At 36.7% G+C, this 16,916-nt stretch overlaps 1 protein-coding gene across 1 annotated transcript in view; it reads left to right on the forward strand.

Annotated features, from left to right (window-relative positions):
* The window catches only part of PIK3CB (phosphatidylinositol-4,5-bisphosphate 3-kinase catalytic subunit beta), a 179,170-nt gene that overhangs the window by 119,912 nt on the left and 42,342 nt on the right, over positions 1–16,916 (forward strand). Inside the window, exon 13 of the mRNA XM_018049899.1 lies at positions 14,566–14,754. Coding sequence (XP_017905388.1) covers positions 14,566–14,754 — 189 coding nt within the window. The remainder of the gene's footprint in view (positions 1–14,565; positions 14,755–16,916) is intronic.

Below are 16,916 nucleotides of genomic sequence, written 5' to 3' on the forward strand. Positions count from 1 at the left end.
GATTGAGGTACAGTTGCTTTACAGTGTTTCCGGTGTACAGCAGAGTGATTCAGTTTATATATCTGTTCCAGATTCTTTCCATTATCGATTATTACAAGATGCTGAATATAGTTCCCTTTGCTATACAGTGGATCTTTATTATCTGTTTTATATATAGCTGTGTGTATCTGTTAATTCCAAACTCCCAATTTATTTCCCTTAACTTTATTCTTTGATAACTGTAGAGTTTGTTTTTTGGTGTTTGTATCTATTTCTGTTTTGTAGATAAAACTTCGCTTAGTGTGATAATCTAAGTGAATTATACTTCAGTTAGTGTGATAATCTCTAGGTTCATTCCTTTTGCTGTAAGTGGCAATGTTTCATTTCTGTTTTTAAATTTTATTTTATTGAAGTTTAGTTGATTTATAATTTTGTGGTAATTTCTACTGTATAGCAAAGTGATTCAGTTATGCATATGTGTACATATTCTTTTCGATTATGTTTTATCACAGGATATTGAATATTGTTCCATGTGCTATACAGTAGGAAATACTTCATTCTTTTATGACTAATATTCCATTGTAAGATGTGTATATATGTGTGTATACATACCACGTCTTCTTTATCCGTTCATCAGTCAGTGAACGTTCACATTGCTTTCATGTCTTGGCTATTGTAAATAGTGCTGCTGTGAACACTGGTGTGCAGGAGTCTTTTTAAGTTAGAGTTTTCATCTTGTCTGGATATATGTCCAGGAGTGGAATAGTTGGATCGTATAGCCACTCTATTTTTAGGTCTTTTAAGGAAGCTCCATACTGTCTTTTATAGTGGTTGCAGTAGTTTACATTCCTACCAGCAGTGTAGTAGGGTTCTTTTTTCCTTACACCCTTTCCAGCATTTATGAATTGCAGGCTTTTTGATGATTACCATTTTGACTGGTGTGAAGTGGTACCTCATTTTTGTCTTGATTTGTATTTCTCTAATAATTAGAAATGTTGAGAATCTTTTCTTGTGCCTATTGGCTATCTGTATGTCTTCTTTGGAGAAACAGCTATTAACATTTAGATGTTCTATACATTAAAAATTATTTTGTATGTATTTTTTATTATTGAGCTGTATAAGCTGTTTGTATATTTTGGAAATTAATCTCTTGTTAGTTGCGTTGTTTGTAAATATTTTCTCCCATTCTGTAAATTGTCTTTTCATTTTGTTTATGATTTCCTTTACTGTGCATAAGCTGTTGAGTTTAACTGGCTCCCATTTGTTTAATTTTGCTTTGTTTCCATTACTGTAGGAGACATAAAAAAATGTTCCTGCAATTTATGTCAAAGAGTATTTTGCTGATGTTTTCCTCTAGGACTTATATAGTACCATTTTGAGTTTATTTTTGTATGTAGTGTTAGAGAATGTTCTGATTTCATTCTTTTACATGTAGCTGTCCATGTTTTCTCAAGGCTACTTATTGAAGAGACTGTCTTTTCTCTATTGTATATTCTTGCCTCCTTTCTTGTAGATTAGTTGACGATAAGTGTATGGATATATTCCCAGGCTTTCTGTTCATTTCCATTGATCTGTGTGTCTGTTTTTGTGCCAGTACCATACTGTGTGGTTACTATAGCTTTGTAGTATAGTCTGAAGTCAGGGAGTATGATTACTTGTTCTTCTTTCTTAAGATTGTTTTGGATATTTCCCAGGCTGTCTTCTGCTTTTTATAGAGTTCTCAAAAATGTCCATAGCCCTGCAGTGCAAGTAACTCCTATTACAAATGCTTTCAGAGTACAGTTGACCCTTGAAGAACACAGTTACTGCATAGGTCCTTTTACACTCAGATATCTCATTAAATGCATACTACAGTACCACGTAATCTGCAAGCTGATTGAATTTGTGGATACAGAACCTCAGATACAGAGTATCAACTGTAAAATTATACATGGTTTTTGACTGTTCCGAGAGTCTGCATCCCTAATCCTCATGTTGTGTAAGGGTCAACTGTAGTTCTCTTTAGTGAAATAAAATAATTTTATCACAAGTATACACTTATCAGCTTGTCTGGAAATTATGGAAGCATACAATTGCAATCTAAGACATGTATATATGTATATGTATATACTCCTGTCTTTATTCTCATGCCTGTTTTTAGTTACCCTTTATTAGTGTTAATATTGCTCTTTGGATATCAGAAGGCTAAATTAATTTGTGTTATTTCTCCTATGATCTACTGCTGTCTTACATAAATCAGAGGTTCTTTCCTTAATGAGGATGCAGTATTCTTGTCCAGTTTGCTGTATTGTTTTGTTTTTAGTGGGCACATAGTTGTTGTTCAGTCACTCAGTCACGTTGACTCTTTGCGACCCCATGGACTGTAGCATGTCAGGCTTCCCTGTTCTTCACCATCTCTTGGGGTTTGCTCAAAATTCATGTCCATCGAGTCAGTGATGCCATCCAACCGTCTCATCCTCTGTCCTCCCCTTCTCCTCCTGCCTTCAGTTGTTCCCAGCATTAGGGTCTTTTCCAGTGAGTCAGCTCTTTGCATTAGGTGGCCAAAGTAGTGGAACTTTAGCTTCAGCATCAGTCCGTCAATAAATATTCAGGGTCAGTTTCCTTTAGGAATGACTGGTTTGATCGCCTTGCTGTCCAAGAGACATTCGGAAGTCTTCTCCAGCACCACAGTTCAAAGGCATCAATTCTTTAGCACTTAGCCCTTTTTATTGTCTAGCTCTCACATCCATAACATGACTACTGGAAAAACCAGAGCTTTGACTATACGGACCATTGTAGGCAAGGTAATGTCTCTGCTTTTTAATACACTATCTAGGTTTGTCATAGTACAATGAATAAACTATATGGAACCAAAAATGTAAGTTTTTTTACTAACTGCTACTTACCTTTCTCTCCTAAAGATAAGTGTATAAACAGTTTAGCTTTGTGTGTACATATCTGTACATTTTTTGAAAAGTTTGAGATCTTTTTACTTTGTTCCTTTTTCATGCAATGAATTTTATGGATCTTGTAATGTTTGTAGGAAGAGTTCCACTTCTCTCTTTATGAAAGCATTGTTAATATTTCATGAGATTAATTACTGATACCATTAGTTATTAAATATTCATACCTCTGCTGGTGTATGTTTGTTTATTTCCACTTATTCTCTACTAAAGCTTTGTTGCAGTGAATGTTTTGTATGTCTTTATACATGTTTGTGTTTTGTAGGATAAATTCCTATAAATAAAATTATAAATTGAAAGGTTCGTCCCCTTTTAGTAAGAATTCTAAATTCAAGTTGCATACCCAAAAAGGGTTAAAACGCACTGTGGGAGAGTTTCAGTCCTTTTGCATCTGCTAACCCTTTTAATTTATTGATTCAATGAACATAAACTGATGACATATTATTTTAACTTGCAGTTTCTTGTGATTAGTCAGGTTGGAGTTTGTTTCATTATCTTTTAAAAGATTTCTGTTTATTCCTTTTTCATGGCTATTCTGTCACATTAATTCTCTCTGAGGAATAAAACAATCTTATCTTTGAAGTGGTCTTGCTTCTTCTTTTGGCATCTTATTTCGGCTTTTCTCAATGTTTGGTGATTCTTAAGTTTAGCTCTTGTGTACTTGTGGCTCCCTGGTTGTTTGCTTTTTCACTGTAACCTGCATTCAATGTCTGTAGGATTTGGGGTAGGCTGTGCTGAAAATGAGTTTCCTATATGTGAAGATTTCCTTCCTTCTGAGATCAAGTGTCTCCCAAGTACTTAGTACCCTGCTCCTCATCTCAGTTTTGGGCTAGTCCCATTGCTGTTTCAGCTCAGCACAAACAGAATAAGGGGCATGTGTGACCACAGCAGCTGCTCCACCTGCAGATCCGTTACTACTAACTTCCCTGATGATTCCCCCTGGCCACCTCTCATTCCTTGAATCCTCTGATTCTAAGCTGGAATGCATCCTGGAACGGTGTCACTACTGCTTGAATCTTAGCAGATCTGATTCCTGATCCTATCTGCTTTCTCTCAGTAAAGGATTCCTATGTTAGGCACTTTCTCTTGTATCCCAGAACTGTTACTGGTGAGTATTTTTAAATACTTAAAATACTTCATCTTTTTGAATGAAAGGAATAGAGAGAACTATGTTCTCGTTTCACTGTTTTAATCCTCTCTTCGTGTATATATCAAGAGCATGTTACATTCTTCAATAAGATCATGGTAAGTTCTCTTGCTGAATTGTGTATGTGTGTGTATTTGTGTGTGTGTGTTCAGTCATTCCATCATGTCTGACTCTTAGGGACCCCATGTATTGTAGCCCGCCAGGCTCCTCTGCCCATGGAATTTTCCAGGCAAGAGCATTGGAGTAGGGTGCCATTTCCTCCTCCAGAGGATCTTCCCATCCAGGGATCTAACCTACGTCTCTTGCATTGGCAAGCAAATTCTTTACCACTAGCGCCACTAATACCCAGTTTATGTACTACATTTTGTTTATCCCCTTATTTGCTTCCACATTTTAGCTATTGTGAATAACACTGCTATGAACATGAGTGTGCAAATATAGTTTTGAGATGTTGCTGTCAATTCTTTTGGCTATGTACCCATAAGTAGAATTATTAGATCATATGTTAATTCTGTTTTTTATCTTTTGAGGAACTACCATTGTTTTCTAAAATAACTGTTCCATATCACATTCCCACCTGCAAAATCCAACTGCAAAAGGATTCTAGTTTTTTCATATCCTTCTCAACAGCACTTCTGCTCTTTTAAAAGTGTTAAGCCTAATAGCTACTGGCATTTTAAAAAATATGTAGTTGCCAAAGATTGTGGGACATCTGAAGAATAGAAAAAAATGGGATCTTTGTGAATTATGATTCTTGAATTGGCGCTTTTCATCTTCCTAGCCAGTAGTTCTCAACCTGTGGCTTTTTTTTTTTTGCCTCAAGTGGGGCATTTAGTATGTCTAAAAGTTTTCTTATTTGTCTCAACTCACTGGAGGTTGTTTCTGACAGGTAGTGAATGAAGTTCAGGTGCTATCAACTTCCTACAATGCACAGGACCATCCTCCTATGAGATAGCATGGGGGTTAGAAACCCTGCAATAATCTAAAACATGTGTGTTAAAAAGTTTTATTTTCTTATTGCTGAATCTCAGGCACAAAATCTTAACGACTGGCTTTTGTGAATGCAGATAGTGACTCAGCCTTTAGTTCAGAGGTTCTGGGGATCTATCTAGAATGTTTTCTTAATAGAATGATTTGGAATCTTTAATGCCCTCCATTTGATGGAAGAAAAGAGCAAACATTAAAAAAAAAAATCTCAGACTTTCTGAAAACCGGAGAGAAGAGTATGAAGAATTCCCGTACAGCTTTCTCCAACTTCCCCAGCTGTTAACACTTGGCCATATTTGTTCTATCATTCCATGTGTGTGTATGCATTTCTTTTAGAATCATTTGAGATGAAGTGGCATACATTATGCCATTTATCCTTTAATTCTTCAGTATCTATTTCTTAAAAATGAGGACATTCTCATAGTTAACCAGAATCAATCCGTGAAAATCAGGAAAATAATGTTGATACACTTCTATTGTCTGTTCCCCGCATTCCATTCGTATTTACCCAGTTGTCTCAGTAGTGTTCTTTAGGCACAGGATTCAACCCAGGATTACTTGTTGTATTTCTTTGACATGTGTCTTTAGTTTCCTTCATTCTAGAAAAGTTACTCAGTCTTTCCTTATCCTTAATGACTGATTTTTTTTTTAAGGATACAGATCAGTTACTTTGTGGAATGTCATTCAGTTTGGATTTGCCTAATGTTTTGTCATGATTGGATTCTAACTATGCATTTTTAGCATGAATACATTGAAGTGTTGGGGGCTTCCCTGATGACTCAGTGGTAAAGAATCTGCTGCCAGTGTAGGAGACCACAAGAGGTCAGTTTGATCCCTGGGTTGGGAGGATCCTCTGGAGGAGGAAATGGCAACCTGATACAGTATTCTCGTTGGGATAATCCCATGGACAGAGGAGCCTGGTGGGCTACAGTCCATGGGGTTGCAAAGAGTCGGGCACAACTGAGCACATTCAAGTGGTGATGTGTCCTTACTGCATTTTACTCATTGTTTACCGGCAAACAATGTCAATTTGTCATTTTGGCTGTTTTTTTTTGTTTGTTTGTTTTTGGGTTGTTGTTGTTCCATTACTGATGATATTAATTGTTATTACTTGGTTAGTATAGAGTCCACTAGGTTCTTCTACTACGAAGTTAATAACTAAGAAGTTTGTGGACTTATTTTGCGACTTAGGAAACATACTATTTCACAGCTAACTTTCACCCACTTCTTTTAGTATTTATTAATACAGATTGTCTGAACCAGTATTAATTACAGTGGTTTCCAAAGTGTGATTTTCAAATTTATTTTCCTTTTGGGTTTGTTAGTTGACTTATGCTGTAGGGTAGATGTTTTTCTCACATCCCCACCCCCCATTTGTTTACTTAAAAAATTATAGTGGTTTGAATTTGTGATTGCTTTTTTATTTAATGACATAGTTAATTTTGATGTGCTGATTTGACCCAGATTTTGGCTGTGGCAACTCAAGTTCTATCTTGTGTCTGTTTGAACTGTCGACATAATTCTTTGAGCATCTGCTTCTCTCTGGTACAAGAAAGTGTTCCAGGCTAACCTGGTGATTTCTTTACCCCCACTTTGGTTTCTCTGACAGAATGTTGTCCACTGAAGAAGGGGATGGCAAACCACTTCAGTATTCTTGCCTTGAGAACCCCATAAACAGTATCAAAAGGCAAAATGACAGGATACTGAAAGAGGAACTCCCCAGGTCAGCTAGGTGCCCAATATGCTACTGGAGATCAGTGGAGAAATAACTCCAGAAAGAATGAAGGGATGGAGCCAAAGCAAAAACAGTACCCAGCTGTGGATGTGACTGGTGATAGAAGCAAGGTCCAATGCTGTAAAGAGCAATATTGCATAGGAATCTGGAATGTCAGGTCCATGAATCAAGGCAAATTGGAAGTGGTCAAACAAGAGATGGCAAGGGTGAATGTCGACATTCTAGGAATCAGCGAACTAAAATGGACTGAAATGGGTGAATTTAACTCAGATGACCATTATATCTACTACTGTGGGCAGGAATCCCTCAGAAGAAATGGAGTAGCCATCATGGTCAACAAAAGAGTCCAAAATGCAGTACTTGGATGCAGTCTCAAAAACGACAGAATGATCTCTGTTCGTTTCCAAGGCAAACCATTCAATATCACGGTAATCCAAGTCTATGACCCAACCAGTAACGCTAAAGAAGCTGAAATTGAACGGTTCTATGAAGACCTACAAGATCTTTTAGAACTAACATCCAGAAAAGATGTCCTTTTCATTATAGGGAACTGGAATGCAAAAGTAGGAAGTCAAGAAACACCTGGAGTAACAGGCAAATTTGGCCTTAGAATACAGAATGAAGCAGGGCAAAGACTAATAGAGTTTTGCCAAGAGAATGCACTGATCATAGCAAACGCCCTCTTCCAACAACAGAAGAGAAGACTCTACACATGGACATCACCAGATGGTCAACACCGAAATCAGATTGATTATATTCTTCGCAGCCAAAGATGGAGAAGCTCTATACAGTCAACAAAGACAAGACCAGGAGCTGACTGTGGCTCAGATCATGAACTCCTTATTACCAAATTCAGACTGAAATTGAAGAAAGTAGGGAAAACTGCTAGACCATTCAGGTATGACCTGAATCAAATCCCTTATGATTATACAGTGGAAGTGAGAAATAGATTTAAGGGCCTACATCTGATAGATAGAGTGCCTGATGAACTATAGACTGAGGTTTGTGACGTACAGGAGACAGGGATCAAGACCATCCCCGTGGAAAAGAAATGCAGAAAACCAAAATGGCTGTCTGGGGAGGTCTTAAAAATAGCTGTGAAAAGAAGAGAAGCGAAAAGCAAAGGAGAAAAGGTAAGATATAAGACTCTGAATGCAGAGTTCCAAAGAATAGCAAGGAGAGCTAAGAAAGCCTTCCTCAGCGATCAATGCAAAGAAATAGAGGAAAAGAACAGAATGGGAAAGACTAGAGATCTCTTCAAGAAAATTAGAGATACCAAGGGAACATTTCATGCAAAGATGGGCTCGATAAAGGACAGAAATGGTATGGACCTAACAGAAGCAGAAGATATTAAGAAGAGATGGCAAGAATACACAGAAGAATTGTACAAAAAAGATCTTCACGACCCAAATAATCACGATGGTGTGATCACTCACCCAGAGCCATACATCCCGGAATGTGAAGTCAAGTAGGCCTTAAAAAGCATCACTACGAACAAAGGTAGTGGAGGTGATGGAATTCCAGTTGAGCTGTTTGACATCCTGGAAGATGATGCTGTGAAAGTGCTGCTCTCAATATGCCAGCAAATTTGGAAAACTCAGCAGTGGCCTCAGGACTGGAAAAGGTCAGTTCTCATTCCGATCCCAAAGAAAGGCAATGCCAAAGAATGCTCAAACTACCACACAATTGCACTCATCTCACGCGCTAGTAAAGTACTGCTCAGAATTCTCCAAGCCAGGCTTCAGCAGTACGTGAACTGTGAACTTCCAGGTGTTCAAGCTGGTTTTAGAAAAGACAGAACAGACAGAGATCAAATTGCCAACATCGGCTGGATCATCGCATAAGCAAGAGAGTTCCAGAATAACATCTATTTCTGCTTTATTGACTATGCCAAAGCCTTTGACTGTGTGGATCACAATAAACTGTGGAAAATTCTGAAAGCGATGGGAATACCAGACTACCTGAGCTGCCTCTGGGAAAACTGTATGCAGGTCAGGAAGCAATAGTTAGAACTGGACATGGAACAATAGACTGGTTCCAAATAGGAAAAGGAGTACGTCAAGGCTGTATATTGTCACCCTGTTTATTTAACTTCTATGCAGAGTACATCATGAGAAATGCTGGGCTGGATGAAGCACAAGCTGGAATCAAGATTGCCGGGAGAAATATCAAAAACCTTAGACATGCAGATGACACCACCCTTATGGCAGAAAGTGAAGAGGAACTAAAAAGCCTCTTGATGAAAGTGAAAGAGAAGAGTGAAAAAGTTGGCTTAAAGCTCAACATTCAGAAAACGAAGATCATGGCATCTGGTCCCATCACTTCATGCAAATAGATGGGGAAACAGTGTCAGACTTTATTTTTCTGGGCTCCAAAATCACTGCAGATGGTGACTGCAGCCATGAAGTTAAAAGACGCTTACTCCTTGGAGGAAAAGTTATGACCAACCTAGACAGCATATTCAAAAGCAGAGACATTACTTTGCCAGCAAAGGTCCATCTAGTCAAGGCTATGGTTTTTCCAGTGGTCGTGTACGGTTGTGAGAGTTGGACTGTGAAGAAAGCTGAGCACCGAAGAATTGATGCTTTTGAACTGTGGTATTGGAGAAGACTCTTGAGAGTCCCTGGGACTGCAAGGAGATCCAACTAGTCCATTCTAAAGGAGATCAGCCCTGGGTGTTCTTTGGAAGGAATGGTGCTAAATCTGAAACTCCTGCACTTTGGCCACCTCATGAGAAGAGTTGACTCATTGGAAAAGACTCTGATGCTGGGAGGGATTGGGGGCAGGAGGAGAAGGGGACGACAGAGGATGAGATGGCTGGATGGCATCACCAACTCAATGGACGTGAGTTTGAGTGAACTCCAGGAGTTGGTGATGGACAGGGAGGCCTGGCGTGCTACAATTCATGGGGTCAGAAAGAGTCGGACACGACTGAGCGACTGAACTGAACTGAACTGATCTGAACTGAACTTTGGTTTTAGTCATTCCTCCTGGGAGTCCTGATTCCTTTTGTTTGTCGAAAGTATTTCGATTCCAAATTCTGGGCACTTGGTATTCTCATTGTCCTTTGCATGCAATAGCTTTAGGTCTTTTCATGAAACAGAGCTAGGTGGTATCTTTATCACCTAGCTGCATATTTAAGCATCCCTGGTGACTCAGTGGTGAAGAACTCACCTGCCAATATAGAAGATGCAAGTTTCATTCCTGGGTCAGGAAGATCCCCTGGAGAACTAAATGACAATGCACTCCAGTATTCTTGCCTGGGAAACCCCGTGGAGAAAGGAGCCTGACGGCTACACTCCATGGGGTTGCAAAAGAATCAGACATGACTTAGTGATTAAACGACAACAAAGTTTCTTTGCTTTGTCTATCTGCTGAAAACCACGAGTTCTTATCTCTGTCTCTTATTTGGATTCGCTACCAAAGGATTTCTTTTTAGTCTCTGCCTTAATATATTTTGATTTACCTTTTCTGACAGTGCGTAATCTGGATTCCTATCAACCTTAACATATTTATTTGCTCAATCCTCTGTTTGTAATTAATTTCCCAATCATTTAACTGTCTTCTCACACTCTGTCCCACCAGCCATGACTGCATGGGCTGTCTCATCCTCAGTTGTGTGTTTGTCAGGTCCCCAGTCTGGCCAATGCATGGTTAATTCTGTCCTTTGATAGCTTATTGCTAACACATTTTGAGTTTGTAGGCTCTCTGAATATGACAATCTGACCCCCTACCTCTAGTGAGCAAGGGGAAAGAGCCATAGTCTTTTTTCATATGCTCATGGCCGGATACATATGATGTGTTTTATTTTGGTCAATAATTCATAATATGTATATAAGTTGAAAAATATAAACATAAAAACAAAGTAGAGAATATTGGTGTTAATTTTCATTTTTTTCCGTCATTACTTAAATTCCAGCATTTTAACATGAGTGTAAGTTCTTCAGTTGCACTGAAATATAATTTTTAATTGCTGATTGTTTTGTAAAAGAACGTAAGGTTCTTAGTTTTTTTTGCTTCCTGCAACATTTCTGGTAGTTGTTTGTTTTTATCTTGGACTTATTCAGTACTGTGCTTTTCATAGCTCAGTAAACAATCACAGTGCAGTTACACAGCTAACTCATTGCTCTTCCCTCTTCCTTCACTACTGTGTCTTCAGGATATTTACCTGTAGCAGGTCTGTAAAGTCTTATTTTGATCCATGAGATTATAGTAGGTCTGCTAGCTTTTTTCGCTATTTAACTCAACAGTCTGCCTTTCTCTCACATGAACAATTTATATTCTTCATTGTTTGCAGTATCAGCTTTCACTTTTATATGTAAGTGTAGAAGTTTCATTTTCAAATTCTGATTACTTATCATGATCATTTTTCAAAGAAACTTAGTCATGTTCATGAAATAAAACATACCTTTTTTAGATTGAAGCTCTGAATATAAACCCACTATAATTCATACATGGGAGGAGAGAGAGAGTTTGTGTGTGTATGGATACATGTGTATAAAAAGAGTTTATTTTTGCTAAGAGAAGTTTTAGGCTCAAAACAGATTTAGGAGGACTGTACAGAGATTTTCCATATATCCCTGCCCCTTCACATATCACATATATAGGCCTCCTGATTATCAGCATCACTCACCAGAATGGTACATTATTACTAGGGAAGAATCTACGTTAATATATCATAATCACTCAACAGCCATAGTTTGCCTTAGATTTCCTTCCTGCTGTTGTGTATTCTGTGGGGTTGGACAAATGTATAATGACATATAGGACTTCCAAGGTAGTGTAGTCATAAACAAAACACCTGTCAATGCAAGAGACTCAGGAGACGTGGGTTGCATCCCTGGGACAGGAAGATTCCCTGGAGGAGGAAGTGGCAACCCACTCCAGTATTCTTGCCTAGAAAATTCCATGGACAGAGCCTGGTGGCTACAATCTATGTGGTAGCAGAGTCGGACACACTGAGCATGCATGCACACATGCATAATGACATATCTGTCCCTGGCAACCACTGATCTTTTTAATGTCTCCATAGTTTTGCTTTTTCCAGAATGTTGTAGTTGGAACCATTCCACATATAGCCTTTTCAGATTGTCTTCTTTCTATTAGTCATATGCATTTAACGTTTCTCTGTGTCTTTTTGTGACTTGATAGCTCAATTGTTTCAGTGCTAAATAGTTTTCCTTTCTGTGTATTCTAGTTTATCCATTCAGTTACCCATTCACCTACTGAAAAACATCTTGGTTGTTTCCAAGTTTTGCCAACTTTATATAAAGCTGCTATAAACATCCATGTGCAGGTTTTTGTGTGGACATAAGCTTTGACTCTTTTTGGTAAATATAAATAACCAAGGAGCATGATATTGTTTGTTACCAAACTGTCTTCCTAAGTAATTGTAGTATTTTGCATTCCCATCAGCATTGAATAAGAGTAGCTCCATATCCTTTGCAGCTTTTGATATGTTCAGTGTTTTGGATTTGGGCCATTCTAATAGGTATGTAGTCATATTTCATTTTTGCTTTAATTTTCATTTCCCTGCTGACATGTGATGTTAAACATCTTTTCATATATCAGTTCAGTTCAGTTGCTCAGTTGTGTCTGACTCTTCGTGACCCCATGGACTGCAGCACACTGGGCTTCCTTGTCCATCACCAACTCCCAGAGCTTGCTGAAACTCATATCTATCGAGTTGGTGATGCCATCCAACCATCTCATTCTCTGTCGTCCCCTTCTCCTCCTGCCTTCAATCTTTCCCAGCATCAGAGTCTTTTCCAATGAGTCAGTTCTTTGCATCAGGTGGCCAAAGTATTGGAGTTTCAACTTCAGCATCAGTCCTTCCAATAAATATTCAGGACTGATTTCCTTATATATATGTATGTATTTTACCATCTGTATTTATTATTTGATGAGGTATCTGTTCAGGTCTTTGATCTGTATATTTGTTTATTGTTTGTTTTCTTGCTGTTGAGTTTTAAGAGTTCTGTGTATATTTTAGATACCGGTCCTTTATTATAAGATATGTGCACATATTTTCCCCCAGTCTGTGGATTTTGTTTTCATTCCATTGACAGCTTCTTTTGCAGAGCAGATAATTTAAAATTTCATGGAAGTTTAGCTTATCAGTTCTTTCAGTGGTGGATCATGCATCTGGTGTTATATGTTAAAAGTTATCACCAAACCCAAGGTCATTTAGATTTTCTCCTGTTTTCTTCTAGGAGTTTTATAGTTTTGTATTTCATATTTATTTTTACCTAAGTCATGTTGACCCAAAGGGTCATGTTGACCTTAACCTTGTTCTTTCTTCTCTGATAATGTGTTGACGCTTCTGAGTCTTTTGCCTTTCCATATAAACTTTAGAATCAGTTTTTTGATAGCCACATAATAACTTACTGAGATTTTAATTGGGTTTGAATTGAATCTGTTGATATTAAGTTGAGGAAAGTTGGCAGTAGTTTTGAGTCTTCTTATCCATGAACATGAAATATAGCTCCATTTATTTAATTCTTTGATTACTTTCATCAGAGTTCTATAGTTTTCCGCATATAGATCTTATATTTATTTTAACTTTATGCCTGTTTCCTTATTTTGTGGTAGTAATGTAAATGGTATTGTGTTGTTTAATTTCAAATTCCACTTGTGTATTGCTAATACATAAGAATATGATTTACTTTTATATATTAACCTTGTATTCCACACTTGTGTAATTGCTTATTGATTCCAATGGTGTTTTCATTGACTGTTTCAGATTTTCTCTGTGTTATCCTAATTCTTTTTAACATATGCATATACTGTTTTGAATCTTACTACTTTAGAAAGTTAGTGGTTTGATTTATTCAGTTTAATGTTGATATGAAATCCCAGCTAAAGTAATTTCAAGTACCAAATAGCATAGTAATAGAATATATTAATAACTCCTTACACAATCTTATCAGATAGTTCTGGAGATTTTTTGAGGGGGTGGGGTAACGGAGATACATTTTTGCCTAAATGCTATAGTTTTTCTTTATATTTGGGAAATTTTGTGTCTCTTTCTTTCATGTTAGTCTTAATTCAGAGTCTGGATTAAATAAACAGTATGGTCCATTTTCTTTATTTTAATATATTCTTACAAGGATTGGGAAAGAAAATGAGATAACTTTTTTTTTAATGTTTGATTTTAGCCAAGATTCAGTTCTGAATCTAAATGGTTTAGTGCCTCAGAGCTGAGAAGGCACCTATTACTTTTTTCTAAAAAAACTTCATATGTTTGGTACATCTTTGATTTTGTTTTTTTCTTTATAGCAATTAAAAATATCAAAAGATGAGAAACTCAGTTCAAATATGACTTCTTTTTAATCCAAATTGCAATTCTGCCACCTAGTGTTTGTACGTGGACTTTGAAAGAGGATTCTTTTTTATTCTTTTAAAAAAACTAAGAATAATTTTTCCTTCATCATTACTTTACAAATTTAATACTCAGGTTAATAAAACTTTTAAAGGAAGCTCCAAGTTTTTATTGAATTAGATTGTTAGTATCTCACATTTTAAAGTTCATTAATTATTTTAAAAATTCATGGTATAATTAACCCTTGAATATCACAGGTTTGAGCTGTGCAGATCCAGTGAAGTTTTAAAAAATATACATATTCTACACTACCACATGATTCATGGTTTGGTTAAATGCACGAATTTAGGGATTTTCTACTGCTTGGGAGTTGGTGCCCCTAACCCCTGTGTTCTAGGTTTACCAGTTATGTTTACACGATTTAATTTTGTAACGAGTAATTTTGCTTTCTTAGAGTCGAGGTGGAAAGAAGTTTCTTGCTGTACTGAAAGAAATCTTGGACAGGGATCCATTGTCTCAACTGTGTGAGAATGAAATGGATCTTATTTGGACTTTGCGACAAGACTGCAGAGAGAATTTCCCACACGCATTGCCGAAATTGCTGCTGTCGATCAAGTGGAATAAACTTGAGGATGTTGCTCAGGTAACAAGAGATTGTTTTTGTAACTCCATTTGGTCGTTATATTACTTTATTGATTTCATGTAAATTGTCTTTTCCTACAAAGGTATGTTTCCATAGGTAGGATAATTTTCTGCAGGAAAAGTTTTCAGGTTTTAACCTCTCAGACCTTCTGATCTAAATGGTAGGCCAGAAAGTTTTAAGATTTCAAAATCCCAAATTCTGAGTAAGTTTTCTATGTCGTTTACTAGAGATGACTAAAACTTAGGTCTTGGAATAATCATCCATAATTTCTGTCAGCATATGGTAGATCCTGGGTTACTTTTACCAGCTTTGTCAATGAACTCCTAGGTTTTCATTTTAAGACCCTTTGCAGTGAATGTCTAAAATGCATATGTATTGTTTGAAAGTAACCTCTGTTTTTAGAAGTTAACATTCTAGATCATAAATTAAATGATCTAAGACATCACTTTTACTATTTATTTAAAGTTGGGCAGTATTGATGAACCTTTAGGCAGTATAGAGAAAAGGAAAAAAAAAATTTGGATCCAGAAGAAGCCACCAAATTTTAGCTACTTGATTTTATTTTCAAGAACCTATGAAAAAACAGTGGCGTTATTAAATTCATTTGGTTATCAACGTTCTCCAGAAAGATTCTTGAAATGATTTTTTAATCAGAATGAATACATTTGGTATATTAAGAGAACCACATTTATTCACCTTAGTTACTTAAATTCAGTTGGTCTTTAAATTTTTTTCTTGTTTTGTTAAATCTATAATGAGTTAAATTTAGTTGAGAAATACATATTTCTTTTAATCTTGTATTTTTAAAATCTTTGCTTTATTGTTTTATTTCTCAAATTAAGTTTAGAAAGCATTTCTTTTGAGTTTATTCCTAGTGTCTAACAGTTTTTTTTTGAATCATGTTACAAAATTATATGATGTGCCCTATTTGAACTGTTTATACAGTTAGGCCACATGACCATTACTTATTTTGAAAAGAAGCTATTTTTGTCAGGATATCTTTTTTTTAAAGCTAGATTTTAATTGTTCCAATATGTTTGTCATCTAACCAGTTATTTCTTTAAATTCAAGGTTAGTTTTCTGTGAACCCCCATAACGGTTGAATGTAAGATATAGGAATTTTTTAGTTGGCACATTTGCCTACTTCTCATGAATAGCATTCGTTTCTAAGTGCCTATCCAAGAAATGCATCATTTTATTGTTTTGTATAGAATTAGAATAGAAAAAAATTCTTACTATACTTTAAGATATCTGAAAAAGAGGTTTTGTATTTTATCTGTCAGAAAATAGAGTTAAGAGAGTTCAAGCTTAGTATTTTTTTATTTGAAACCCCGGGACACAGATTTTTATACTGAGGAGTTTAGTATACTTGTCTCATTTCCATGAGTGAATCTGAAATCTACTGTTTTCAGATACAAGTTAATTTCCTCCATTGTGTAGAAAAAGTCAGTAGTATAACTTAATACTCTAATAGAAAAACCTATACATGTATAAGCAAGTACAGGATGACATGAATTTCATGATCCTAAGCCACCCTTTTAGTAGTCTAGGAAGGAAGAGCAACAGAATAAAAAATTGTGTGTTTTGGCTTCTCCCCAGTCCTGTACCATTGCCAGTTACACTGAACTGGCAGAAGAGAATATAAACCATATTTTCAATAAATTAACTACTAGACTTCCCTAGTGGTCAAGTGGTTAAGAATCCACCTGAGGATGTAGGGGACATGAGTTTGATCCCTGGGCCGGGAAGATTCTACATGCCATGGGTCAGCTGAGCCCATTACAGCTACTGAGCCTGTGCTCTCTAGAGCCTGCAAGCCATTAAGTACTGAAACTCACGTGCCCTAGAGTCCATGCCCTACAATTAGAGAGTAGCCCCCGCTCGCTGAAACTAGAGAAAGCACTTGTGCAGGAACTAATACCCAGTGCAGTCAAAAATAAATAAATGAATAAATAAAAAATTTAAAAAAATTGACTGCCTAAGAGAAGTGGCGAGTTAGAACCTGGTGCAAATTTGTACTGTGATTCTGAAGGTATAAGCCATGGGTGAAAACCCTATAAAAGATTAGCCTCCCATTAATCCACAGGAAAGTATTCTTTTAGCTTACTGCAGAAGGGATTTCAATAGCCATATAGATAGTGAAATTAATTCAGTCCTCTCTG

Source organism: Capra hircus, chromosome 1, assembly GCF_001704415.2.
Source record: "Capra hircus breed San Clemente chromosome 1, ASM170441v1, whole genome shotgun sequence".
In the NCBI taxonomy this organism is placed as follows: Eukaryota; Metazoa; Chordata; class Mammalia; order Artiodactyla; family Bovidae; genus Capra; species Capra hircus.